Source organism: Syngnathus acus, chromosome 9 (genome assembly GCF_901709675.1).
Source record: "Syngnathus acus chromosome 9, fSynAcu1.2, whole genome shotgun sequence".
Classification (NCBI taxonomy): Eukaryota; Metazoa; Chordata; class Actinopteri; order Syngnathiformes; family Syngnathidae; genus Syngnathus; species Syngnathus acus.
In genome coordinates, this window is record NC_051094.1 from 15,086,838 (window position 1) to 15,109,623 (window position 22,786).

General features: G+C 38.5%; 1 protein-coding gene across 1 annotated transcript in view; it reads right to left on the reverse strand.

Moving 5' to 3' along the window:
- Positions 1–321: 321 nt before the first annotated feature.
- The window catches only part of loxl2b (lysyl oxidase-like 2b), a 30,399-nt gene continuing 7,934 nt past the window's right edge, over positions 322–22,786 (reverse strand). The window contains exons 4-14 of the mRNA XM_037258686.1: positions 15,328–15,539; positions 12,490–12,706; positions 10,847–11,030; positions 8,529–8,680; positions 7,048–7,215; positions 4,998–5,163; positions 4,113–4,353; positions 3,691–3,806; positions 3,002–3,138; positions 2,815–2,926; positions 322–1,008 (exon numbers count right to left, since the gene is read on the reverse strand). Of these exons, the coding sequence (XP_037114581.1) occupies positions 938–1,008; positions 2,815–2,926; positions 3,002–3,138; positions 3,691–3,806; positions 4,113–4,353; positions 4,998–5,163; positions 7,048–7,215; positions 8,529–8,680; positions 10,847–11,030; positions 12,490–12,706; positions 15,328–15,539 (1,776 nt within the window). The 3' untranslated portion in view covers positions 322–937. The remainder of the gene's footprint in view (positions 1,009–2,814; positions 2,927–3,001; positions 3,139–3,690; positions 3,807–4,112; positions 4,354–4,997; positions 5,164–7,047; positions 7,216–8,528; positions 8,681–10,846; positions 11,031–12,489; positions 12,707–15,327; positions 15,540–22,786) is intronic.

Below are 22,786 nucleotides of genomic sequence, written 5' to 3' on the forward strand. Positions count from 1 at the left end.
AGCCAATAAGCAAAACCTGATTAAACAGACAGCAAGTTACTAAAGAAGAAACCACACCCATCTACATTTGAGTGTTTAAATAGGGAACGCTTTGAGTCCATGGTATCATTCGCCACATTTATGAGTCCACACAGATGTTCTACTCCAGCTCTGTAACATCTTCACATTGTTTTAATACAAATTAAAATGAAATAAAAAGAACCACAAGTGCTTCTTGCTGCTTTTGGCAACAAGGAGGAATCATAATCGATTGTCGATGGAGCTCTTTTCATACCTGACTGAAATTACTCTCTACCGTTTGGGTTTAGCCTTGGGTTTCTGTGATTGCAATTTTGTTGCAAATGTTTGACAATCCCCCTTTTTTTTTTGCAAGCATGACTGCGCTCCAACACACAAAGCAAGGTCCGTAAAGCTACTGTATATGGTTGGATAGGTGTAGGGTGGAGAAACTTCAAAGCTCTGACACCGATTTTGTCCAACACTTTTGGGATATTTTAAGCGAACATCAGTGATCTCTTAAATTGTCTTCTAGGTGAATAAACAGACATTCCCATCATCATTGTTGCATTAGATAGAGGTGCTGCAGTGGATGGGAAACCTTTTAAAAAGTTGTGGAAGGCCTGAATGCCAAGCGTCCCTTGCAGTCACCCCCGACATTAAATGAAGCAGGAAAGCTTTAAAACGAGAACCCTGCATGAGCTTCTTTTTCTCCTGTGCTGCACATTCACAAAGACGTTCCTATGACACTTTATCAAATTGTATTCCATCAACAGCTCTCTTGCAGGGAGGATGGTGAAAATAGAGCTGTTCTTTTTTTGGGGGGGGCGTGTAAGAAGAAGGCCGAGGCTGGCAGGAGGTATGCACCACAGATGGAGACGTGTAGTGGCTGCGGGCTTCAGAGGTTCTCCCTGTGGGAGGGTGAATGGCTGGTGGGTTTTTACCTGTGGGTGACCTGATTGTTGAGGAGCCCTGGGATCGTCTGCTCGGTCTCAGTGCTTAATGAGCCACCTAGCAAAGAAGCAAGGAAACGTTTACCGTCAACTTTTCTTTCCTTAGGTACTGTAACAGCTCATACCAACAATCTATCTTGACCTGACATTTCACATACTAAATGAAGGGCTGAATTTTAATTGCATTCATTTTGACTATTTATTTTATTGGTTCACCTAAATATAAGCATACATAGAAATATGACTACTAACAAGGTGCCCGTCTTTGTCAAATAGTACCATAACAATTTCCATATAAATTCTTAATTTTTGGTGTGAATAAGTCTTCAATGTGAATAGTGTTTTTATTACTACATCACCAAATTTAATTATTTAATGGTAGGGACACGATCTTGAACATTGCCCTTCGTTTCTCAGCAAATACTTGCTCAAATGGAATGAGAAAATTTGCACACATTATGTTGGAGGTGAAAGTGAGGTGCAATTTCGTGCCAATCCAATTGTGATTGTTGAGCCTTGGTGGCCGTCTGCTTTCCAATGAAGGCCATTCTAGAAAGGACAATATGAATACGCCATTTATACATTTATTAGTTAAAATAAATTATAATCCATCTATTTTCTCTACTGTTTATTCCATTCACGGCTGTGGCGAGGTGGAGCTTATCTCATTTGACAAAAAACATACTGCACCCTGGACATTTTCAATCACCGAGACTATTCAGACTTACAAGTGCACTGCCACTGGGTAAGAATTGAACATCTACACTGCTGTAAACCCTGATGGAAATTGTGTTTATACTCATCTGACTCTTTCTTACACGCACACACACACACACACACACACACACACGCACACACACACACACGCACGCACGCACGCACACACGCACACACGTGCGCGCACAAACACGCGCATACGCAAAGGTGCCACACAAACAGTGACTTTCTGCTATGTTTGGATGGTTTCAGTCAGTGTTCAGCCTTGAATCGTGATCATGAAGTTAAAATGCCCCTCGGAATGACCTACTGCCCCCTCTCTCCTTTTCATTGCTATAATTGTGTGTCACTAAAATGGAGATGTTTTTTATAAAAGCTTGTTTACCTCCCTACTGCTTCAAGATTTGCGGGATGAATTGAAATGACTTTGTGGATGAGTAAGAATCTATTCCAGAGCTAATCGGTTTATTATATTCAGAAATTTTGGTTTGTTGCGAAGGTGCAGGGGTGTGAGGTCTGTGAGAAGAGATTACAGTTCGTATTATAGTGAAACTGTGTTCAGTTTGAACCCTTATGGCACGGACCATTATTTTATTTTACGCCTATTTTCTCTCATTTTACACAGTAGATAAGTAATCATCACAACATGTATTTGTAAATTACATACACTCAGAGCATCATGATGGTGCCCCATTCCAGAAGTTAAAAGCTAAACCAAATATTAAAATGATTTTACATCAGTAAGCCAATGAAAATTCCTGCCACAAGCTATTGCAACAATAAATAACATACGACATGGAATTACGACTTCTCCATTAGGGGTTAAGTGCAGTGAAGAAGGCACTGTAATTTTGTTTTGTTATCACTGAAATAATCCCAAAACACATAAACAAACTTTGTGAAGGGATAAGGCATGGACAAATAAAAACCTTACATTTTGCTCATTTAATAAGGTTTACCTGCAACTGAGTGCTGAGGCTAAATATAGAAATGGATGTAACAGTGTGTTTCCCACAATCAAAACATTTGAAGTGATGATCATTATATCTGAGTGAGGGTTTGGGAGGCATGTTATCCTTTTAATCATGGATTCACGTGAAGCTCACATTAGGAAAAGAGATAACAATTTACTATCTCTAAGACTTACCATTGTGACAGCTGTACATCCACACACGATGGCCATCATATCGACAGCTACATTTCAAGATGTTGTTGGTGTAATCAGACTCTGGCACTTCGTAGTTTGGATTGATTATTATCTGTAAAAAGGATACATGAAGGATTTTGAAGGACACAGAAATAAAAGAAGAGATAATTGTGGGCAGCAAATTTACCTGGAACATGTAATCTCCGGGCTTTAGGTCAGTGATGTCAATCCACTGGCAATCGATGTCATGCCTGTATGTGTCCCAGCAGCCCACGGTGATGCCCTGCTCTCCAAAATTGGCACATTCATATTGCTTTTCAATGCCTGCAAGAAGACAAGAAAAAAAAAAAAGGTATTTTCTTCTTTTTTTCTTCTTTTTTATTGCAAGTTTATTGGAAGTTATGTGAAGGTTGACTGGACATTTTAACTTTTTTTTGTACACTTTCGCTAAATGTTTTCTCTAAATGTTTTTGCAGACGTATAGCATTTTTAGCCACTTGGGGGCAGAACCTACAGCCACCCATTCACTTTTCCCAGCTGACTTTGGGGAAGAGGTACATGTTGTACCAGCTAATCGAACTGCCCATAATGACAAAGCACCATTCACATTCAAATTTCAAACCTATGGGCATTTTGGAGTCTCCCAAATTAAGCTAACATACAATATACAAAGCTAACCGACATTACCTGTAAGTAAGCTATGCAGGATAATACTGAAGTTTGACATCAACTCATCAGTAGCTATTTTGTCATATCACAACAGTCGATCATCTATTCCTGTTTATTTGTGACTGCGTGGCATGAATACCTTATCATAAAACGCTGCCACAAAAGTGTATCTCTGAAGTAAAAAAACAATTGAGATGAGATTCCTACCTTCATCACACTCTGAGTCTTCCAGACAAAAACTGGCTTTGTGTCCTTCTGCTACTTTGGTTCCATTCAGACTAAACAGGTCGTAGAGGGTAAACACCTCCATGCTGTGATAATGGCTAACGACACATACACAGAGTTTAAACAACAAAGCTCCAACGCAGCACTCTGAGTACAAATACATATCCTGCAACAAAGCAAAAGATGTTAACAAAAGTTGCAAACCCTGAAGTGGAGGTGTCAAGAAAAAAATCAAAATTGTTTTTGCATACTTAAGAAGCTCCTGCTTTCAGGTCAATCCAGGGGCATGCGAATGCGTGGCGAAGATGGAATAAGTTTTGACGTATTTTTCAATCATGCCATACACAATTAAAGTAGTATGCGTTTCATCAAGCAAACAGAGACATCTGTAATTGGGAACTGACCTATGACAGTCATGCCACACCCAAGACTGTCGGTCAGCTTTGGGACGGAAGTCGGAATGACCGTTGTTGTGAATCTGCGAGGAGAAGCGCAGCAGCCGGCGGTAGGAGTTGGGAGGCGTCTCTTTGGCGGAGGAGGCCAGGCACTCCTCCTCAAAAGCACATTGCAGCATGAACATAGGCCTGTCCTCCATGTAGGTGGTCTGCTCCACCGCCTGAGGGTTCAGCACCAGGTCAGGGGCCGCTGTGGGACGAGAATGAAGGATGAGGCGAAGGAATGGTGCACAGACACAATTACACAATGGGACACGTGCCATGTCAAGACGGTTCCAGTGGATGCAAAGTCTCAATCAGAGCCAGATGCTGCATCAGCAGCAAGGTGAAAAGAGGTTGTAAACTTTGTAAAGCACTCTAATTCCAACAATGGCACTGGAGCATCACAGCACAAAAATGATTTGATTTGAAGTCAAGTCTGTGCAAATCATGTGGCGTTGCATTTGAGTAGTGTTTGCGGTCGTGTCAACCAGAAATTCTCTTTCAACACACTCCTTTCATTGAAATGTAAAATTCTATCAAATCAAACGTAGGATGATGTTATGTTGGTTGATAATAAGGAAAACAAAACACACTTTGAATCAGCCCACATTTTTGGGGTAATAGTGTTCCCTTACTTTTCACAAGTGATACTTTCCTAGCAGGCTAGTAAATTTTCCATAAAGTAGAGGGTGACTTTTTCTGATGGATTCACACCTCTATTTAGCCATTATGACCCCCCCCCCCCCCCCACACACACACGCACACATGCAAAAAAAAAGAATGCAATTAGGTAAAACTGCGAATTATGAATCGCAAATCAAACATTAAAAAAACTACGAGGGGCCACCTTACTCTCAGAGCACGAGACTCCGGCGGCATTGCGGCCGCCTCCTTTGGAGCAGCTGAGGTGTGCTCCATGGTGCAGGCAGTGGGACAGAGACATCTCAGTCCCAGAGCAGCGAACGCCACTCATCGCCACACTGTCTGCACTCACCTCGCCTTGCCAGTACCATGCCTCCTGTTAAGAAGAAAACAGGCACCAAGGTTTGAAGTGGACAAACAAGACAAAAAAGCTTGACATGGTTAATAATAATAATGACAACATGAGTGTTCGACTTGACATAAGTGTAATGGATGGAAATAACCTGTGATTATTAAATCACTTCAATCTATCTGAAAAAAAAAAGGTAAAGTCAGTACGGTGAAGACTATATGCCAAATACACCTCACAGCCCAAAGTTCAAACCCAAGGTTGCAGCTTTCTGTATGGACTATGCATGTTCCCCCTAAATTAGAAAAATCTAGAGATTCATTGATTACAAAATTACTAAATTACCAGGATGTGCAATCGTGAGTTTGGCTGTTTGTCTCTATGTGCCCAATAAGTGAGCACACAAACCACCAATGCAGGGTATACACTGCCTCTCACCCACAATCAGCTGGAATAAGCATCAGCTTACCCATGATCCTGAACAGAACAAGCAATGGAAAACGGATGAAAATTGGTAAACTAATCTAATAATTTGCTATAGTTGTTTTTCCATTGGAGTGCAATTTCCAATTCTGACCACTGGAGTGCACTCTGGTATTTCTTCAGCTTTACTTGAAGCCTGTAGAACAAAACCACTACATTATTGTCAAAAATATATTCTATTTTATCCACAGAAAAAAAACAACCGTGAAATTCGATTGATTTTAGCAACTATTAATTGATACTAGAGGGCAGTAAACAAAAGTTCTTAATCATTCACATGTGCCATAAAGGGAAAAAGTACAATGATTCAAAGGAACCATCACTGACAGAGGCCCTGCTAAGAAAGAATTAAAAACTTACATTTCTAACAGAAGGGGCTCAGATTCCTGGCAGCCTCCTGCCTTCATTGCAAAACTTCCAACTATGTCCAATGCAATGTCACGCTCTCATATTAATAATCATCATCATCATCATAAGTACCACAAGGTTCCCCTTGTATAACTCAGCTCTCTCCAACTCGTTGCAAACAAACTGGAGCTTCTCGGAGTATTTTTTCCTATTAAAGTAATACAGCACTTTATCTCATCATCCTCTAGTCTTAAGCAAATTGGATGGTTTTGGAAGCTTCCAACTAAAAAAAAAAAAAAAAAATTGTAATAATTTTGTTGCTCTTGTCTTGGGAAAACAGCGTGGCATCATAACTGTTGGACAATTTAAATTTACTATGTATTCATTTAATTGTAAACTTTGTAAACTTGTCTACTGTTCTTTATAACTGGATATTGATGGTGATGACGATGGACATTTTGCATTTGTGAGCTCAAACTTACAATAAAATGTTAAACCATGTTGTTATGAAAGTAAAACTTGTAACTTATGAGTGTTCTCAAAGGACATTCAATAGTATAAATGTAGCTACATTTAACTAACATTAACATCTTACATAACTATGAATGTATAACTTATTCAAATTTTAAGTATTGCATATGCGTTTTACATATTCAGATTGCATATTAGAAATGTGTGTATATTTACCTCAATCTAGGTCATTGGCAGAGTTCTTTTTGCATCTTAGATTTTGACACGTGCCTTAAAAGGCTCTTCATTCTCCTACTACTACTACTACATTGATTGATAATAATATTTGGAACAATTTCTAAACAAATAAAATCACCAACGTAATCTGTTTCCTATTCCTTTTTGTTTTGTATTTTGCTATGAAAGATTGACAAACTTCGTAAACAGTCGTTCGAATTATATATAATGTATTTAGTTGTAGCTATTGTGCTCCTCTTCACATTTAAAAGAACCGTGGAAATTATCTCGAGAATCCAAATTATTTTTGTGTTTAGCACTATTTTAGCTGAGTTAATTTGATATCTTTAATTGGGTACAACCTCCTACTCTATCTGGTTCCTTTGCTCATACCTGGAAATAATTGCTGGCAAAGCCCAAACCCAGTTGTCTGCAGACAACCATGGCCTCCATGGTTCCCCAGCCCTCACTGCATACGGTGCCCCACACCAGAGAGCCGTTCTTCTCCACCAGCACCTCCACACGACCCTCAAAGGGATTTCGACCTCCACTCAAACGCAGCTACAGGTATGGACGAGAGGAGAGGCACATTGTTTCAGGCTCATATTCATAAATCAGGTCTGATTTTTAGCACAATTAGTACAAAAGACAGAGACGAAGGAATTCCTTAAATGATAAAATTATATACAGACCAAAGGAGTGGTCATGAAGCTTTTTGAAAGGTACCGTTACTTCATGGGTACCGATTCATTTGAAGGGCTACCAGTTTGATACACACTTCCGTAATAAATGCCCTCAAATTACCTTTGGTTTATAAATAATTATATTCATCTATATGATGACCCAGATTATGTTAATGATTTCCCACTAGAATTTTTAATGATATAACAAAGTATAAAATGGATAAATATTCATCCGTAACACTAAATTTCTATCAAGCTCTACAAGATTTCACATTTTCATGTGATCATATTTCTTGTTTCTAAATAGTGAGCTATTTTTGGAACAGCAATATGTTGATGATCACTAGATTATAAGAGTCATTTCAAAATGTCCATGAAGTGCTGGTGTATGAAACATTTGATTTCGTAAGTGTGTACCAATTTATACTTTTACATCTAAAATAAGTGTATACAAAATAGGCGAACTCATAATAAATCTATAATTCATGCTAGTGACCCAATAAATGTCAGATGACCAACCAGTATGTCCGCAAAGAGATCCTGTAGTGGTTGACCGCAATTATACATGTTTGATAAACTTTGCTCAACATTTCTTAAGCGTTCAAGCTCTAAAATCTTTAACTTTGAGTATCCTGTAGTGAAGTTAACAAACGGTAAAGAGTTCAAGCAATTTAAGAACAGAGAAGTTAATATGATTTGTCCAAAATAACTCCTTTTTTTTTCTTTTTTTGGTTAAGTATAGGAGAGTCATTAGGAACTGGAATTGAATCGAAGAACCGGACTCAGAAACCAAATCTTTTCATTAATTTTATGAAGTTTTGAAATTGCTAATCTCATCATCCGAAAGTAGCTAAACATTCCACTTCACAATATCGCTGGCCACTTTTTGATGTCATAAATAAGAAGCGGGATTGATTTTTTTCTCTCTCTTTTACACTGTGATATCTAGTGTTCTGCACGTTGTTTACATCTGTAACTGTCATACATAGCAGACTCATGTAAATAGTTCTCATGTAATCAAAACACTGGTTCCAGTTCATACCGGAAGTCACATCCATAATTCATGCAAAGGCTCCTAGGGCTTGGGAATCAAGTGGATAAATAATTAATTCCCAACTATGTGTTTTGTAATCCTTTTGAGAAACAAGTCAATAGAAAACTAAAGGGGAATCAAATAAATCTGAAGCTCACCCTCTCCTGGAAGCCCATAGCAGGGACATTACATCTAACAGCTGCATCCTCCTCGTGGCTGCAGCCCAGAGACTCCTCGTTGAAGGAACACTCTGTGATGGACTTCTCAAATCCAGAACACTGCACTTCATTCATATGGACTGGGCCCATGCCTTGCAAACAAAAAGAAAAACACTTCTTGAAAAGGACACTTTCTGTCGACACTAGCCATATTTACAGAAAGGAAATGCAGGTGAAAATTGTAACCAGAAATGAAGTATGCTGGAGGAAAAGAATATATCGCTATTCTTATGTTGTATTCATAATAATACATTTTCTGTACCGCTTGTCCCCATGTGCTGGAGCCTATCCCGGCAGTCATCGGGCAGTAGGCGGGGGATACCCTGAACCGGTTGTCAGCCAATCACAGGACACACAGACGAATCAGCCTACCATGCATGCTTTTGGGATGTGGGAGGAAACCGGAGTGCCCGGAGAAAACCCGCGCAGGCACGGGGAGAAAATGCAAACTCCACGAAGGGAGGACCAGAGGTGGAATTGAAGCCAAACCCTCTGAACTGTGAGGCGGACGTGCTAACCAGTGTACCACCATTCAGGCATCGCCAAAATCTGAAATGTATGTTCTTTTTCTAAAGTAGTAGGCGTTTCTAGTCACTGTAGCCTCAATGTAACATCTAAGGTAGAATACAAAAGTCATATTCATTCTCCAAACTGCTTTCAATTTGTTCTGATGATGTTCAGAACTTAAAACACTCATATCTCAAACCAATGAAATTAATAAAATTGTTATGTTGCTTATCCAGACATGTTTTGGCACCATTTCTGTTTAAAAATGTCCTGTTTAAAAGGTTATAAACTGATACTACTCATTAGCCAGTTTATTGTGTTTTGCAATGTTTGTTAGTATAAAGCTAAACGGACATACTTAAGGCTAAGCCATGTGGCTGATTTAAACACACAATGTACAATTTTCTTTGTTTTGTTTAGTTTGACAGTAAACTTTGACTGGGAGTGGTAATAAACAGCTTGAAACCTCTTCTTTGAACTGTTGTTCACTATCTGCCCAAGTGCTGATTGTTGTCAAGAAAATTTAGTTTATTGGCACCACAAAGCGCTCCGGACTAATTTTTTTGCTCACAAGCCAAAGCAAAAATAAAAATGGTTGAACGGCGGCTCGTACCTTCAAAAACTCTTATTAAATTTTGCATCTACAAGAATGTTATTATTTTTTTATGTACTGCACAAAGGGCAGCAGCCAGCTCAATTCAATCCAGCTCAATTCAATACTCTTACTTTGTTTTACTTTTTAAATAACCTTTCCATTGTATTTTATGATGACAGGAAAACAGAGTGTATAAAACATCTGCTGAATGTGTGATTTTCAATGGGTAAACAGCACATTTCAGTTTTTCCATGGGGCAACTCACTCTTGTTGTAAAAACGTGCTGAGAAGACACTGTAAAAACACTTCATGCAGCCAGCGGTATAAACATTGTGTGCTGTCTGGAAGTCTGGAAAGGAAGTCCTTCCAGTGCAGGCCATGATTACAGAAGAGGTTACTGAGATCACCGAATGTCTTTTCTGCATGTTTTTTTTCCACCAGCTGGTTGGTGTGGTAAGGTAACTGATTATACACTGTAATGTATGCTACATACGCCCCAACATCCCACAAAAAAGAAAAAGATGATACATTGCATTAGAATTAACATCAAACACAATGTCTCCTTTTATGTGACTTTTGGCCTTGAAAATAAATATAAAAGGAAATATGATGCATGATTGCAAATTTTATAGAGCTGGTGACTCTGTGCGTTGTGTATTAGTATATGTTTTCTAAATATACACTACCGTTCAAAAGTTTGGGGTCACAAAATTGTTTGGGTGACCAAACTTTTGAACGGTAGTGTATATATTTATTTAGATAATTATTTATAGATTATATATATAATCTTCTGTGTAAAAAATCTTATAATATATATGTATACTTATATTCATAGATTTTTTATAATCTTATACAAATATAAGATATAATTTATAATATTTAATTCATAATATTTTATTATAATAATACTTACACTACCGTTCAAAAGTTTGGGGTCACCCAAACAATTTTGTGACCCCAAACTTTTGAACGGTAGTGTATATGGCAAAAGCCCTACAGTGACTCCAACACCCAGGTAAAACATCTTTATGAGTTTTAACATACAGACTTGGTTATTGAAGACAATTGTGATATTACTAATCCCAGAACACTTGTAATGCTTGTAAAGCACATTTTTGACTCTTGGAAGTATTTATTCTTTGGATGCGTAACTCACCTTGTCCGAGGCGACCACCGGACAGGGCCTCCTTGGCTGTACCGAAGCCCAGCTCTCGACACACCACCGTGGCAGACAGCAGATTCCACTTGTCATCACATATGGTGCCCCACTCTCCATTTTTCAACACTTCTACACGGCCCTCGCCTACTATGGCCCCACCGCGCAGACGGACCAATGGTTGCTGAAAAGGAAAAACGTTCTTAAAATCAACTTAAGAGTTTGTAGACGAAAGCAGGCAGTGATACAGATCTCCCAGCAACTGTTTAGGAAAACTTAGTGGAAACACATGTAACAAGTGTCGCATAGTTTATACAGTTTACACCACATATTGCAGTGTTTGGCACAATTTGGAGTGCCTAACAAACATGGTTTCTTTAGGGGATGTGGGAGGAAACCGGAGTTCCCGGGGAAAAACCACGCAGGCACGGGGAGAACATGCAAACTCTACGCAGGGACGGCCGGAGGGGGAATCGAATGCGCAACCTCTGAACTGCGAGGCAGACGTGCTAACCAGAGAACCCCCCTCCCGCCCTAAAATAATATAAAGTATAATAATTGCAAACATCAACTAATGAGAGACCCCTATTTTATTATCCTTGGTTGTAAATTGTTTTTTTACATTGTAGAGCCAAGTCTGATTTTCGAGTTGCACACCTTCCATGTATTACTACATTGCGCCACAACATGCCAGGCACTAAGGTCTGCTAGAAGATATGCAGCACATAAAGAAGAGGCAGAGAAGATCCCAAACTATGAATTTGAAGTACGATAACATCCATGAACACTTTTTTTTAGCCAATGTAAGGCGTTTTGCATTATGTGTACATAACAAGCTATTCGACATTCATTAGATGAAATGATATGGTTTGGTTGAACATTTTGGTTTTTAAATTTAAAACTTACTTCTGTTTTGTTGTATCTGTGGATTAAACAGTAAACTTAAACTGGGCACGACAAACAGCTTGAAGCACCATTCTTTTCCCCTTCTTTGGAGAATGGTGTTATACAACGGTCTCCCTCAGAACAGCAAGAGAGATTGAAAAATATGGAATACATTGAAGTGTGTGTTTTAATAAAATTATATTTGTATTGGTTTATTTGGCGTGTCTTTTAAGGACTGCAAGGGTTAAAACCTATTTTTAAATGTTTTTTTAATATGGTCTCTCCATATCACAGGTGGATTTGGAGTGCATCCCCCTCAGGTTCACAAACCGAAAGTCACAAAAACTGAAACCATTTCTCACGTATCAAAGTTTATATCTTTCTACCTCATGTGAACGTTTTCAGTTCTAACTACATGAAAGTAAAGTTTTTTACCACACACTGGGCAGGCCATGAGGGTCTGTGCCCATCAAGATGCTTGTGCTCACACTAGTCCATGAGGCACAGAAAAGAAACTGAAAAGAAATTTAAAATGTAATTTTTACGTGCTCAAAGCAGCTACTTTCATGATACGAAATACATTAAATAAATTAAAAGTTCAATTTTAGAGATCTGTGCCTCAAGTAGGGGCACAAGCCTCTTGGTGGTCGGGCACAGACTCCTTGTGCGCCTATAGCGACAAGTGCTTGAATTTACTCTTCAATTGACACCAACCAAAGTGCTTTTCAAGCGTGAGCAGAGATTAAGTGAGACTGTACCTCTTGTCTGAAGGCCTTCTTAAATCCAGTCGCAGATGAAGGAGCAAAGGCTCTTCCAGGGACACAGCTCACCACCACAGGCAACCCTTCTGCGCAGGTTCCATTGGATTCCACGGATTTATCCCTCCCCAGTTTACAGCTAGACAAATGGGCCTCGTTGCCGGTGCAATTGACGGCGTACTCCCAATATGAGGGCTTCCTCCTGCGAGCAAACATCCTGCACAGAACAAGGAGTAAGAATCAGTTACAATATTAAACTGCTTAGAATGGTTTATGTATGCAAGTAAAGAGTGAAAGAGCCAACATTGGCAAGCCCATTAAAACTCTGACATTAAATATTGTTAATCAATTATGATCACTGCTATATCTACATTTGCAAATAGAATACGTGAAAAGATTTTCATCGAACCAGTTATGAAAAGAAAGTGACTCATTAATGAAGATTTTATTAGATTTGCTTCAGCGCTACATGTACGTGTTTCAGATTCATTGTACTAATCTTAATCCCTCAGGGTGAAATGGAATTTACACTCTCTTTTATATTTTTGTAAAGATGACAAATGGAAATAATTTAGAATTAATAAACGTGGCAAAACCTGTTATTCTAACAATGAGGGGACCTGCTGGGTTGCTAATGTCTCATCTTGAGGAATCCCGCATTATGTAATTATTTATTACGCTCATTAAGTGCAACGGCACATCTTAAACAACTGTCCTAGGTCTAAGATATGTGTAAAAAAACAGATGGGGGAGGCAACATTTATTTTTCATCGGGGACTCGATAAGACTCATTATTAATTTTGTTGGAGGCAGCTGGGCAATTAGAGCCAATCTGTTAGAACACTAACAGAAGGAAACCTTTACTGATACAATTCTTATTTCGCTAGCATGGAATGAAGCCATTGATCTATATTGGAATTTACTCTGCACTGTACTACAGCAATCATGATAATGCAAAAGATTATCACAGGAGTTTATTTTTCACAAATGAAAACTAAACCCAGTTTAATTTATTAATGTTATTTGTAATAATACATTGAATACAGTTTCATGATTGCACTGATAAGTGCATTGACGCCATAGCTAATGTCTTGATTGGTTTTCTTGTATAAGTTTTCATAGTAATTTCTTAAATACAGTTCTTGGATATTTTCCACGTCTCCATCAGTAGTATGTACAATTAAACAATTGTTTTTACATATGATGGAAAATCCACTTCTTTTGTTTCAATATTCATTTAATTGTGCACTTTGGAGTCTCCAAGATTGTAGAAAAGTGTAATCTATCCCTCCAGGTGTTGCAGAAATACTTTTATGATCAGTTATGGGGGCTATTCTTTACCCCGTTCAGTTTTGGCTTTTGCCGTGAGGTGCAGATAGCGCGCTCCCTAAATTATGGACAAAATCCAACAGCCCCACACACCACACGTTTCACACGGAGTCATAGCACACGGAGTCATAGCGGGAGCAGGATGACACGTCGATGGAAAGTTAAGCAGTCGCCATGCTCTGCTGCAGTAAAGGAAAAATCCAGCCTCTGCGCCCACTAAATTTGGTGTTGAATGCATTAGCACTAGTTTATAGAAGACTAGGATTAACCTGTGGTGCAGTGTCTCATGCACCTTGGACATCAGAAATCAGTAACTAACAAGCATTTTACATAACGTAACTGATGGCACAAAATTCACTCAAAGCATCTTCTTGTCGGAACTATAAAGAATGAAATATAAAATCGGGACCAAATTTGTGTGCAAAACATAAACCTAATCTCTGTCAGTCAGAATTCATTATACTGATATAAAATACTCTGCATAGTGGATGCAAACAGTGAAGTTAGCTCTTTGAGAGGTTCTCATTATTCCACACAGAGATTCGCTCCAATAACAGTGTTTTCAGCGAGAAAAAAAATCAAAGTTATCAGGAACAGTGGCAACCTAAGCTGGCTGAACTCCGTGGGTGTGAGGCATAGCACACATGTCAAACGGCTTTAATTGCTGTTAATGAGAGACGGGCAAAAAAACTCGTAAGGTTTATCCTCGGAGATGTGCTCCGACCTGTCACAGCTAATTTGTAGAGGAGAGGCGAGGTACATCCTGAAGTAGTCCGCAGCCAATTGCAGGGCACAGATACCCAAATATAACCATTCACATGGGCAATTTAGTCTTCAAGTAACCTACCATGCATGTTTTGGGAGTGTAGGAAGAACACCCCACTTCCCCCTGTAGGAAGTGTACCCGGAGAAAACGCATGTGGGCACAGGGCACACGTGCAAAATTCACAAAAGAAGGCCAAAATTAAAATTTGATTCCACAAATTGAACTGTGAGTTGAATGTGCTAACCAGTTTTGCCATCATTCCAAAGGTATGTTTGGCGCAAACACTATAATGCTCATCAGCAAAAGAACAAAATGCAGTGAAGCATAGTGGTGGCACCGTCATGCTTTGGGACTATCTTTCTTTCGCCAGAAATAGAACGTTAAGTTCAAAAGAATATGAATTTTTAGAAAAGTCTACTAGTATAGCCGAACTTCATTTTGGGTTAATCATAGGCATTTTAAAAGTTGGTAGTTGTGTGCTGACTCTCATTTAACGTGAGTTTGGATCTAATTCATGATAAAGTTACGTCCCCACTTATTAGAGGGTGTGCAAACTTGTGCAACCGCATTATTTTGGCTGATTATTTTTACTTTCATTCTCTGACTTGTGCAGGTGGTGGTCGTATTATTTGTCCAAAAAAACATTGCGAAACTCTAATTTCTTATAGAAATGACCAGGAGTGATCATGTTCTCACACCTGCACTAGATAGAATGCAACCCCAGCCTAACCACAAATACTCACTTGTAGACTCTGGCGTTATATTTCCTCTCCCCAGGGAAGCCAAACATGCCACAGATGACTCTGCTGTCCAAGTGGCTCCACTCCGTGTTACAGATCTGCTTCCATTTCCCACCATCCTTTACCTCCACGTAGCCCTCTGTCACAGGGATCCGCTTGCGTAATGATGACAAAATGGCTCGAATGCGCACATCCTCTACTTGAATGTCAAGGTTCTGTAAGAAATATGAAACCCTCATGAAAGACGGAACATCAACAAATTAAATGTATGCTTAGTTCCACAATATATTACAACCGGAGAGTATGAAATGAAATGGAATATTGGTTAGCAAATCTGCCTTGCTGTTTTAAGACTAGATTTACAGCTTCTGTGTGCTGGGGAGTCATCCAGAGGCCGTTGAGCTAGGTTCTAAGTAATCATTTAGCTGTGTTACATAAGACACAATAAAACACCCCATTTCCTAGCTGCCTGGTCGTAGGCTATGACCTACCAGCTTGGTGTGATCAAACATTTTTCAAGTAAAACACATTTTTACTGTTCTTAAAGGGGCACTATAACTGGATGCCCTGCAACTGTGTTTACCTTTAAAAGCTCATAAATGTAAGATTCTTCACAGTAGCCGTAATTAAGATGCCTTTCCAAACGAAAGAAAAATTAAATTTCCTGTTTTTAATTAGACATACTATGTATAAACCTGAGACTGGGTGTCTTGTTAACACAACCAAACTAAACAAAGCAATGGACTCGGCGAGCAGAAAACACAACATCACTTAATAAGTAGTTACAAGAGGGCTACACATTTTTACAGTGGATTTTGCAGTTCATCTTCCATCATTCCTGGCAGAAGGGACAACTAAAGGACATGCTTTAAAGGAAAACAAAACAGCAAAAAGAAAAAGCTTTGAACCATGTTTGCCGTTCTGCTGAATTCAACAATTACGCTATCCATCCTTCAATTTTCTTTTGCACCACAAAGTGGTTGTCAGTCAATCATAGGGCACATAAAGACAGACAGCAATTCCCCATGCACAAAGACAGGTAAGTAAACCACTACACCATCAGTAACTTTAATAATTAGATCAAATAAATTATTGGGCTTACATATATGTTTTGCGCAGCCCAACTCGTCAAAACACAATATTCTGATTAATGTTTCGGGCAAAATCCATCAAAGTTCCAATCCAAAGTTTTTATCTATCTCAGGAGGTGACAATTTTGTCACTTGCTGTTGACTAAAAATGGCATCACAGTTGCCAGGCCTCAGGTCATGACCAATCACGGCTCACCAGTTTTCTGAAGCTGAGCCGTGATTGGTTCTGAACCGAGACCTGGCATCTGTGATGCGATGGATAAAAATGTGTGGATTTTGCTATTTAACTCATATTCCACAAACACAATATTGACCAGAATGCCATGTTTAGACTAGTGGGGGCACATGAAGAAAATATTGGGGTTGACTTCCTCTTTAAAAATGTACGAAGCTCACATTAACACTAAATAAGAAAGCTGAAGAACACCACTGCTACTACCAAAAATATTTGATGTGTTGCAAATTGCACGACTTTTGGGTCATTTGACTTTGAATGTTTTACTGGGATTTTTATCAAATATGGCAAAGAATAAAAAGGTCCAGAGAACAAGCTTGCAGACCCCTTTACTGTTTGCTTCTGTGAGGATGTATCATTTTGCTATCTCCCATAGCCCGAAGCAACCACATTCTTGAGCTTGAGCCCATCCTGCAATACGGAAATACATCGGGTTGGCTCAGCAGACATGCTCATGATTCCTCACCTCACATACATAATGCAGTAAATCAAATAATGAAGAAAGCATTTTCTAAACACTGCTTTTCCTCCAAGTCCAAGACAAGTCCAGAAATTTGAGAACTACAAATCACCACTCAATCTGACCTCCGGTGGAGTATTTCCTGCCAAACCTAACTGAATTTGTCTAACAAAGTCTACAGTGCAGAGAAAATGAAGCTGTGCAAAATGAAGTATAATAAAAATGGCATGTGAACCATAGATGTCTGTGTTTACTAAACACACAATAAGATACAAGAGTCAGTTGGAGACATTTTCATGACCCATGACACCATAAATGCTTAAAATTTAAGCTAAAATGACAAAAAAGAGGCAGCTAAAATGCATCTCTTGAGGAGGTAAACAACAATGCCAAACCTCACATTGGTCCTCATTCAGTAATGAATGCCTAGAAATGTTTGTTCACTGCGCACAAGTTGAGAACATACACAAAATTACTATGGTGAGTGTGGCCTTTTGTCTACGTTTACCAAACACACAATATGATACAAGAGTCAGTTGTAGACATTTTCATGACCCAAAACACCATGGCTGCTTGAAATTTAAGCTAAGATAATTTAAAAAAAAACAGGCGGGTAAAATGCATCTCTTAAAGAGGTAAACATCTCTGCCAAACCTTACATTGGTCCTCATTCAGAATGCATTGAGATTTCAGATTTTTTAGATCTTCATAAATATCACTAAACATATTATGATTACATTCTTCTTATTAAAATGTGATGTGCCAGAGAAAAAAATGAGGGCAATTTGGAAATCAGACCAAATAAATGCATTCATAAGTGTTTATTTGCCAGGAAACGTAAGCGATTCGAAAGCTTGTCTGGTTACTGGTCGGAATTCAGTCCACAGAAAAGGCGCACCTTATTAAAAGGCGCATCTTTGCTTTTTGAGAAAATTAAAGGCTTAAACTAGTAAGTGCACCTTATGATGGGGAAATACAGTGCAAATGTATGGACATTGTCTTCATACAGTACAAACAAACTTACAGGAAAAGATACCAACTTCGTCTTTAGGTTAGTGCTTTACTCCTTGGCTGGACAATGTAAATGCTTGCCCTCATCCACTCCATTTAATTTCTCTTTATTCCTTTCCAGTCTGGAAATCAGGCGCTCACGTGATGTCCCACCCCTAAAGTATGAGCCATTTAGTTTCACCAAAAAAAAAAAAAAAAAGATTACAAACATGTGTGTCTTGTTTTGTTCCCGCACTCTCCAGGGACATTGGCCTTTCCTGTGTCTTGTTTTGAGGGAAAAGCACAGATGGAAAAGCCATTTGTGGGATGACAAGTAAAGGAGAGGTGAAGTTGATCTGGTGCAATATAATATTGTATATTGTATAAAGCTACACACCAAACAGTTGTGAAGAAACTCCATAGTTGAGAAGAAAATCAAAGGAAGCAAGCCAACAGCCCCTTTTCGACCCATCGTAAAGTTCAGGATCACATGTAAGCTGACGAGCAAAATGCGAGAAATACCCTGGACTGTCCCTCACAAGGGGAAAGAGGCATTGCATGTTGACTTGAATATAATTAAGTGAATTCACATATGTACGTATAAATAATAAGACCACAGACTTGCACAGGCCCACTAACAGTAGGTCTGTGACTGGAAAAAATTACTTGACTGAATGCTTTCCAGCTCATCTCAGCAGCAAGCACCACAGATTTGACAGTTTGCGGGGGATGAGATAACCACCACATGAATGATTACTTTTGACTATAAATACCAAAATAAGTAGTGACTTATATTTATTTAATCGGTAGTGACTAACATATTTATTTCATTAATTTACTTACATCTATTTATGTTTTGCAGTGAAGACAATTTTGCTACGAATGGTAATGATGCAGACTACTAAATTTGACAGAATAAACTACACGTCATGGACATTTTTTAAAGGCTTTTAAAATAAATCCACACAGCCACTTAAAATAATTGTCTGTCAGATGACGGTCACTATGATACCAGTACTGAAGATAGAGCAATACTGTAATCATACTCACAAATAGGTAGTGCAACACTGAAAAATGTTTTAGCTATTCTTTCTGTCAACGTGTAAAACTCAAGTCGTGTTCTGCCTTTCTAACATCGAGCAGTTATATACCCAATCACAAATAAATAATAATAATAATAATGATAATAATAATAATGGCAACCCTTGTAAAGATGAGTGGTATGGAAGATGAATGAATGACTGTAATAATAATATTAAAACCCTTGACAGCAGATAGACCTGATTATTTTTGGGAGGTGTTTCCAACAAATTGCACTTTCCATTTTTACTGGTCCATATCACGTTAATCTGCTTCTAAGTAGAAATTGTTATCACGGCGACAGATAGTGAATACTATCTCACAGTCCTCATTCTCCGGGAAACTATGTTTTTCATTTTAGTCAAGAAGAGTTCCATGTGTCAAAAATAGCTAAGTGAAGAGGCTATCTTATCGCATTTCAATCTCGCAGAGTCAATTTACTGTACAGGGAAGACAATATTTTGTTGGTTCTATTTTTATATTACAGAACACAGCATAACTCTTAGTAAGTAGACTACTGTAGTTTTATAAGAATGTGAAGCTATAGTTTGTGTCATCATGTTTCAGTCACTGCTGGCTTCGAAACAACAATTTGGGTTAAAAAATGGACCAACCCAGGAAATCTTTTAACCCAGCAGTTTTAAGGGTGTATGTACAGGATCTAAATATTCTTACGTGCATGCCACAGTAAGACAGCAACCCAATATATTAACTGTAAAACATTTTAGAGGTTTCTCAACTTTTCGACCATGATGTGCTTTCAGTACATTCCTCTTGTGCAGCAGATGAACATGCGCCAGCAAAAACAGCACACATCTTATGAACACGTGTTTCTAATAGAGGCCTTCAACAGCTTTCAAAAGCAGCAGAAATCACATCACATGCAGGGGAAAAATGCCATGCTGGTAAGGTAAAGCCTCCAACAGAAATGCCTTTTCCTCTATATTGTAAATGGGTCGATCGATTTATGTCAATACTGTATATTATAAGAATAGAAAATTATTTTTAGGAGGAAAAAATATTTGTACCTTCATATTGTACTTATGTATTATGTGTCTACAATGGATGCACTACAAAACAACAGTCATACAGTTCCAAAATGGCCCAGTTTGCGACGCCCCATTTAAAAACCTCATTTGTTCGCAAAGTGGAAACAGATGTTTCCCCAACGCTTTGACAAAGTAAACTAGAAAATTGAAACGATGGAAGTTGTTCATGTATGTAACATACGAAGCTTCAGCAATAATTCCTACATGAAATAATTTTGCAGTATTTCTTATCTCATATTGTTGAACATTGTTGTCAGTCTCGCGATGTATTATCATTTATTGTTGTCTGGGACCTCGATTTGCTTTTGCTTCAACAAAAGCTTTCTTCATGGGGTACCAACAGAAAAACATAAAAGCTTAAACGGTGTTCTTATATTTACAGTGCCTTAAACCTCATACATAGTATTGGTTCACTGTAAAATCACAAATGATGTCAGAGATGGTAAGCAGATATATAAGAGAATATATAGTTTATATATATTTCTATATACATAACTACACACCTACATACAGAACGTACATACCAACACTCACATGCAAAGAAATTTAATACAGGCATAATGAATGGAAAAAGAAATTTGAGAGAAATGAAAACTGATGAAATTGGCCAGAGTTCACCTTTAATGTCAATAAGTAATGTTTTGAGCCACAAAGTACAAGCTAGTTTGATTTAAGTGTCTTATGTGACTTCCCAGCAAGTGTTAAACTGAATTGAGAGTCACTATCTAGCATATGTCTAGCTATGAATCATTTGTTTACATATTAAAAAAATCATTTTGGCTTTATTTAATACTAATGCAATACTAATGCAAAATTAATGCGGGAGTTGGGAATTTCCTTGAGGAACCCCGTATTGCATCTCCTTGTCTCAACTCCAATGCTTTCTATTCCTTGCTGCGTTCCGGAGAAGATCGCAACGTAGCCGTCTCGTTCAGTGAATTAGGCATTAGCAGCTGACAATTTAGTTTCAATATGTTGACCTGAATGCTAAAAACATGATATTTGCATCTTGAAAGATTGATGCCTTGACTCAAAATAAAAAGCATGAAATCATTTACATAAACTGCCCCATGCAAGATTTAGACATGCTGAACCAACCAATTGTCAATTTAAGAAAAAGTGACTACCCACATTAAAAACATCTGTATGAAGATGGTCATTTCTGAAACCTTTTTTGTAAAGATAATTACCATGTACAAATCCACAATTACTGTGCAATGATGAAGGCTGACAAAAGCATTTTACCATTTTACAGTTCAACGCGGACGTACTGTATTTGGAAGTTTACAGGGAGTAAAGTGAAATTTATGTTCTCAGGAGTGAGGGGGTGACCTAAGAGAGGAAAATGTGAGTTGCACAAGAGGTGACTCAGCGTAATTTTCTTATGAAGTGTATGTGCATGAGAGGAGTTAGGGGATGAGAAATGCTGCAGCCAAACAAAATAAACTATAAATTCAAATGTGTTGACACTGTTAGTTCTCAAACATTTTTTCTGTTCTTATAAAATGCAAAGCTTTTGTCAGGAACAGAAGCAGCACAGGACCTGACAAACTGGCACTTAGTTAAGATTAATATTTCTTGTGCGTTATTAACAAAACATTTTTCAGAAATGATGGTTGAATATATTCTTAAATAAATCTGAAATATATAGAGCCGATGCTAACCCTCACAAATATTGTACGACTCGTTACAACTACAGTATTATTGTGTTTGATCAACAAATTAAGTCTGTATTTTGTCTTGCAGGGTCTTTGCAATTATTGTGATTGAGTGCCTCATTGGCAAGTTTCTTCCTCCTGCAAGCAGCTGCAACAGTTCCTGGGGTTTGCAAACTTTTACAGGAAGTTCATTCAAGGTCACTGCACCCTACAAACAACTCCCTTCTACTACCTTACTATTTCCATCAAGCCGATAAACTGATTCTGCCTTTAAATGCCTGAAATAACTGTTCACCGCTGCCCCAGTCCTCATCCAACTTGATCATGCTCCCCAACGTCGAGGTGGACGCTTCTAATTCTGATATTAACGAAACAGGCAAAAGAGCAATTTTACCACATGCTGTTGACTGAAAATCACATCACAGTTGCCAGGTCTCAGGAGACAACCAATCATAGCTCACCGGCTTTCTGAGGCTTCACATGTGACAGCGTGTGCGAGTGTGTGCGTGTGTGTGTGTTTAGTTGTCCAACATATCATTTGGCCTTCCTTATGAAATGTATAGTCTCAGGACATACTGTTTTTGTTACCGTTCATATTTTTAGACTAAATGAAATTGTGTCCTCAGGCTGCAGGAAAGTGGGAATTGCCAACCATTTCATAAACTTCGGAATTTCTACATGTTGAAGATGTTGAAAAATAGAATGGAATGTATGCTCATGAATGCAGTTCAGACCTCAGCGAATTCCCAGTGGCCGATTCAATTGTAATGGTGAAGCAGCAATGCAAACACACAGACAGAAAACCAAATATTTCATAGAGTGAGGCTCAGTAAACTCACAGTGTCAATTGTGTACTGGTCAGCTTACTGTGACAATCAAGTCAAATATACTCCACTGGA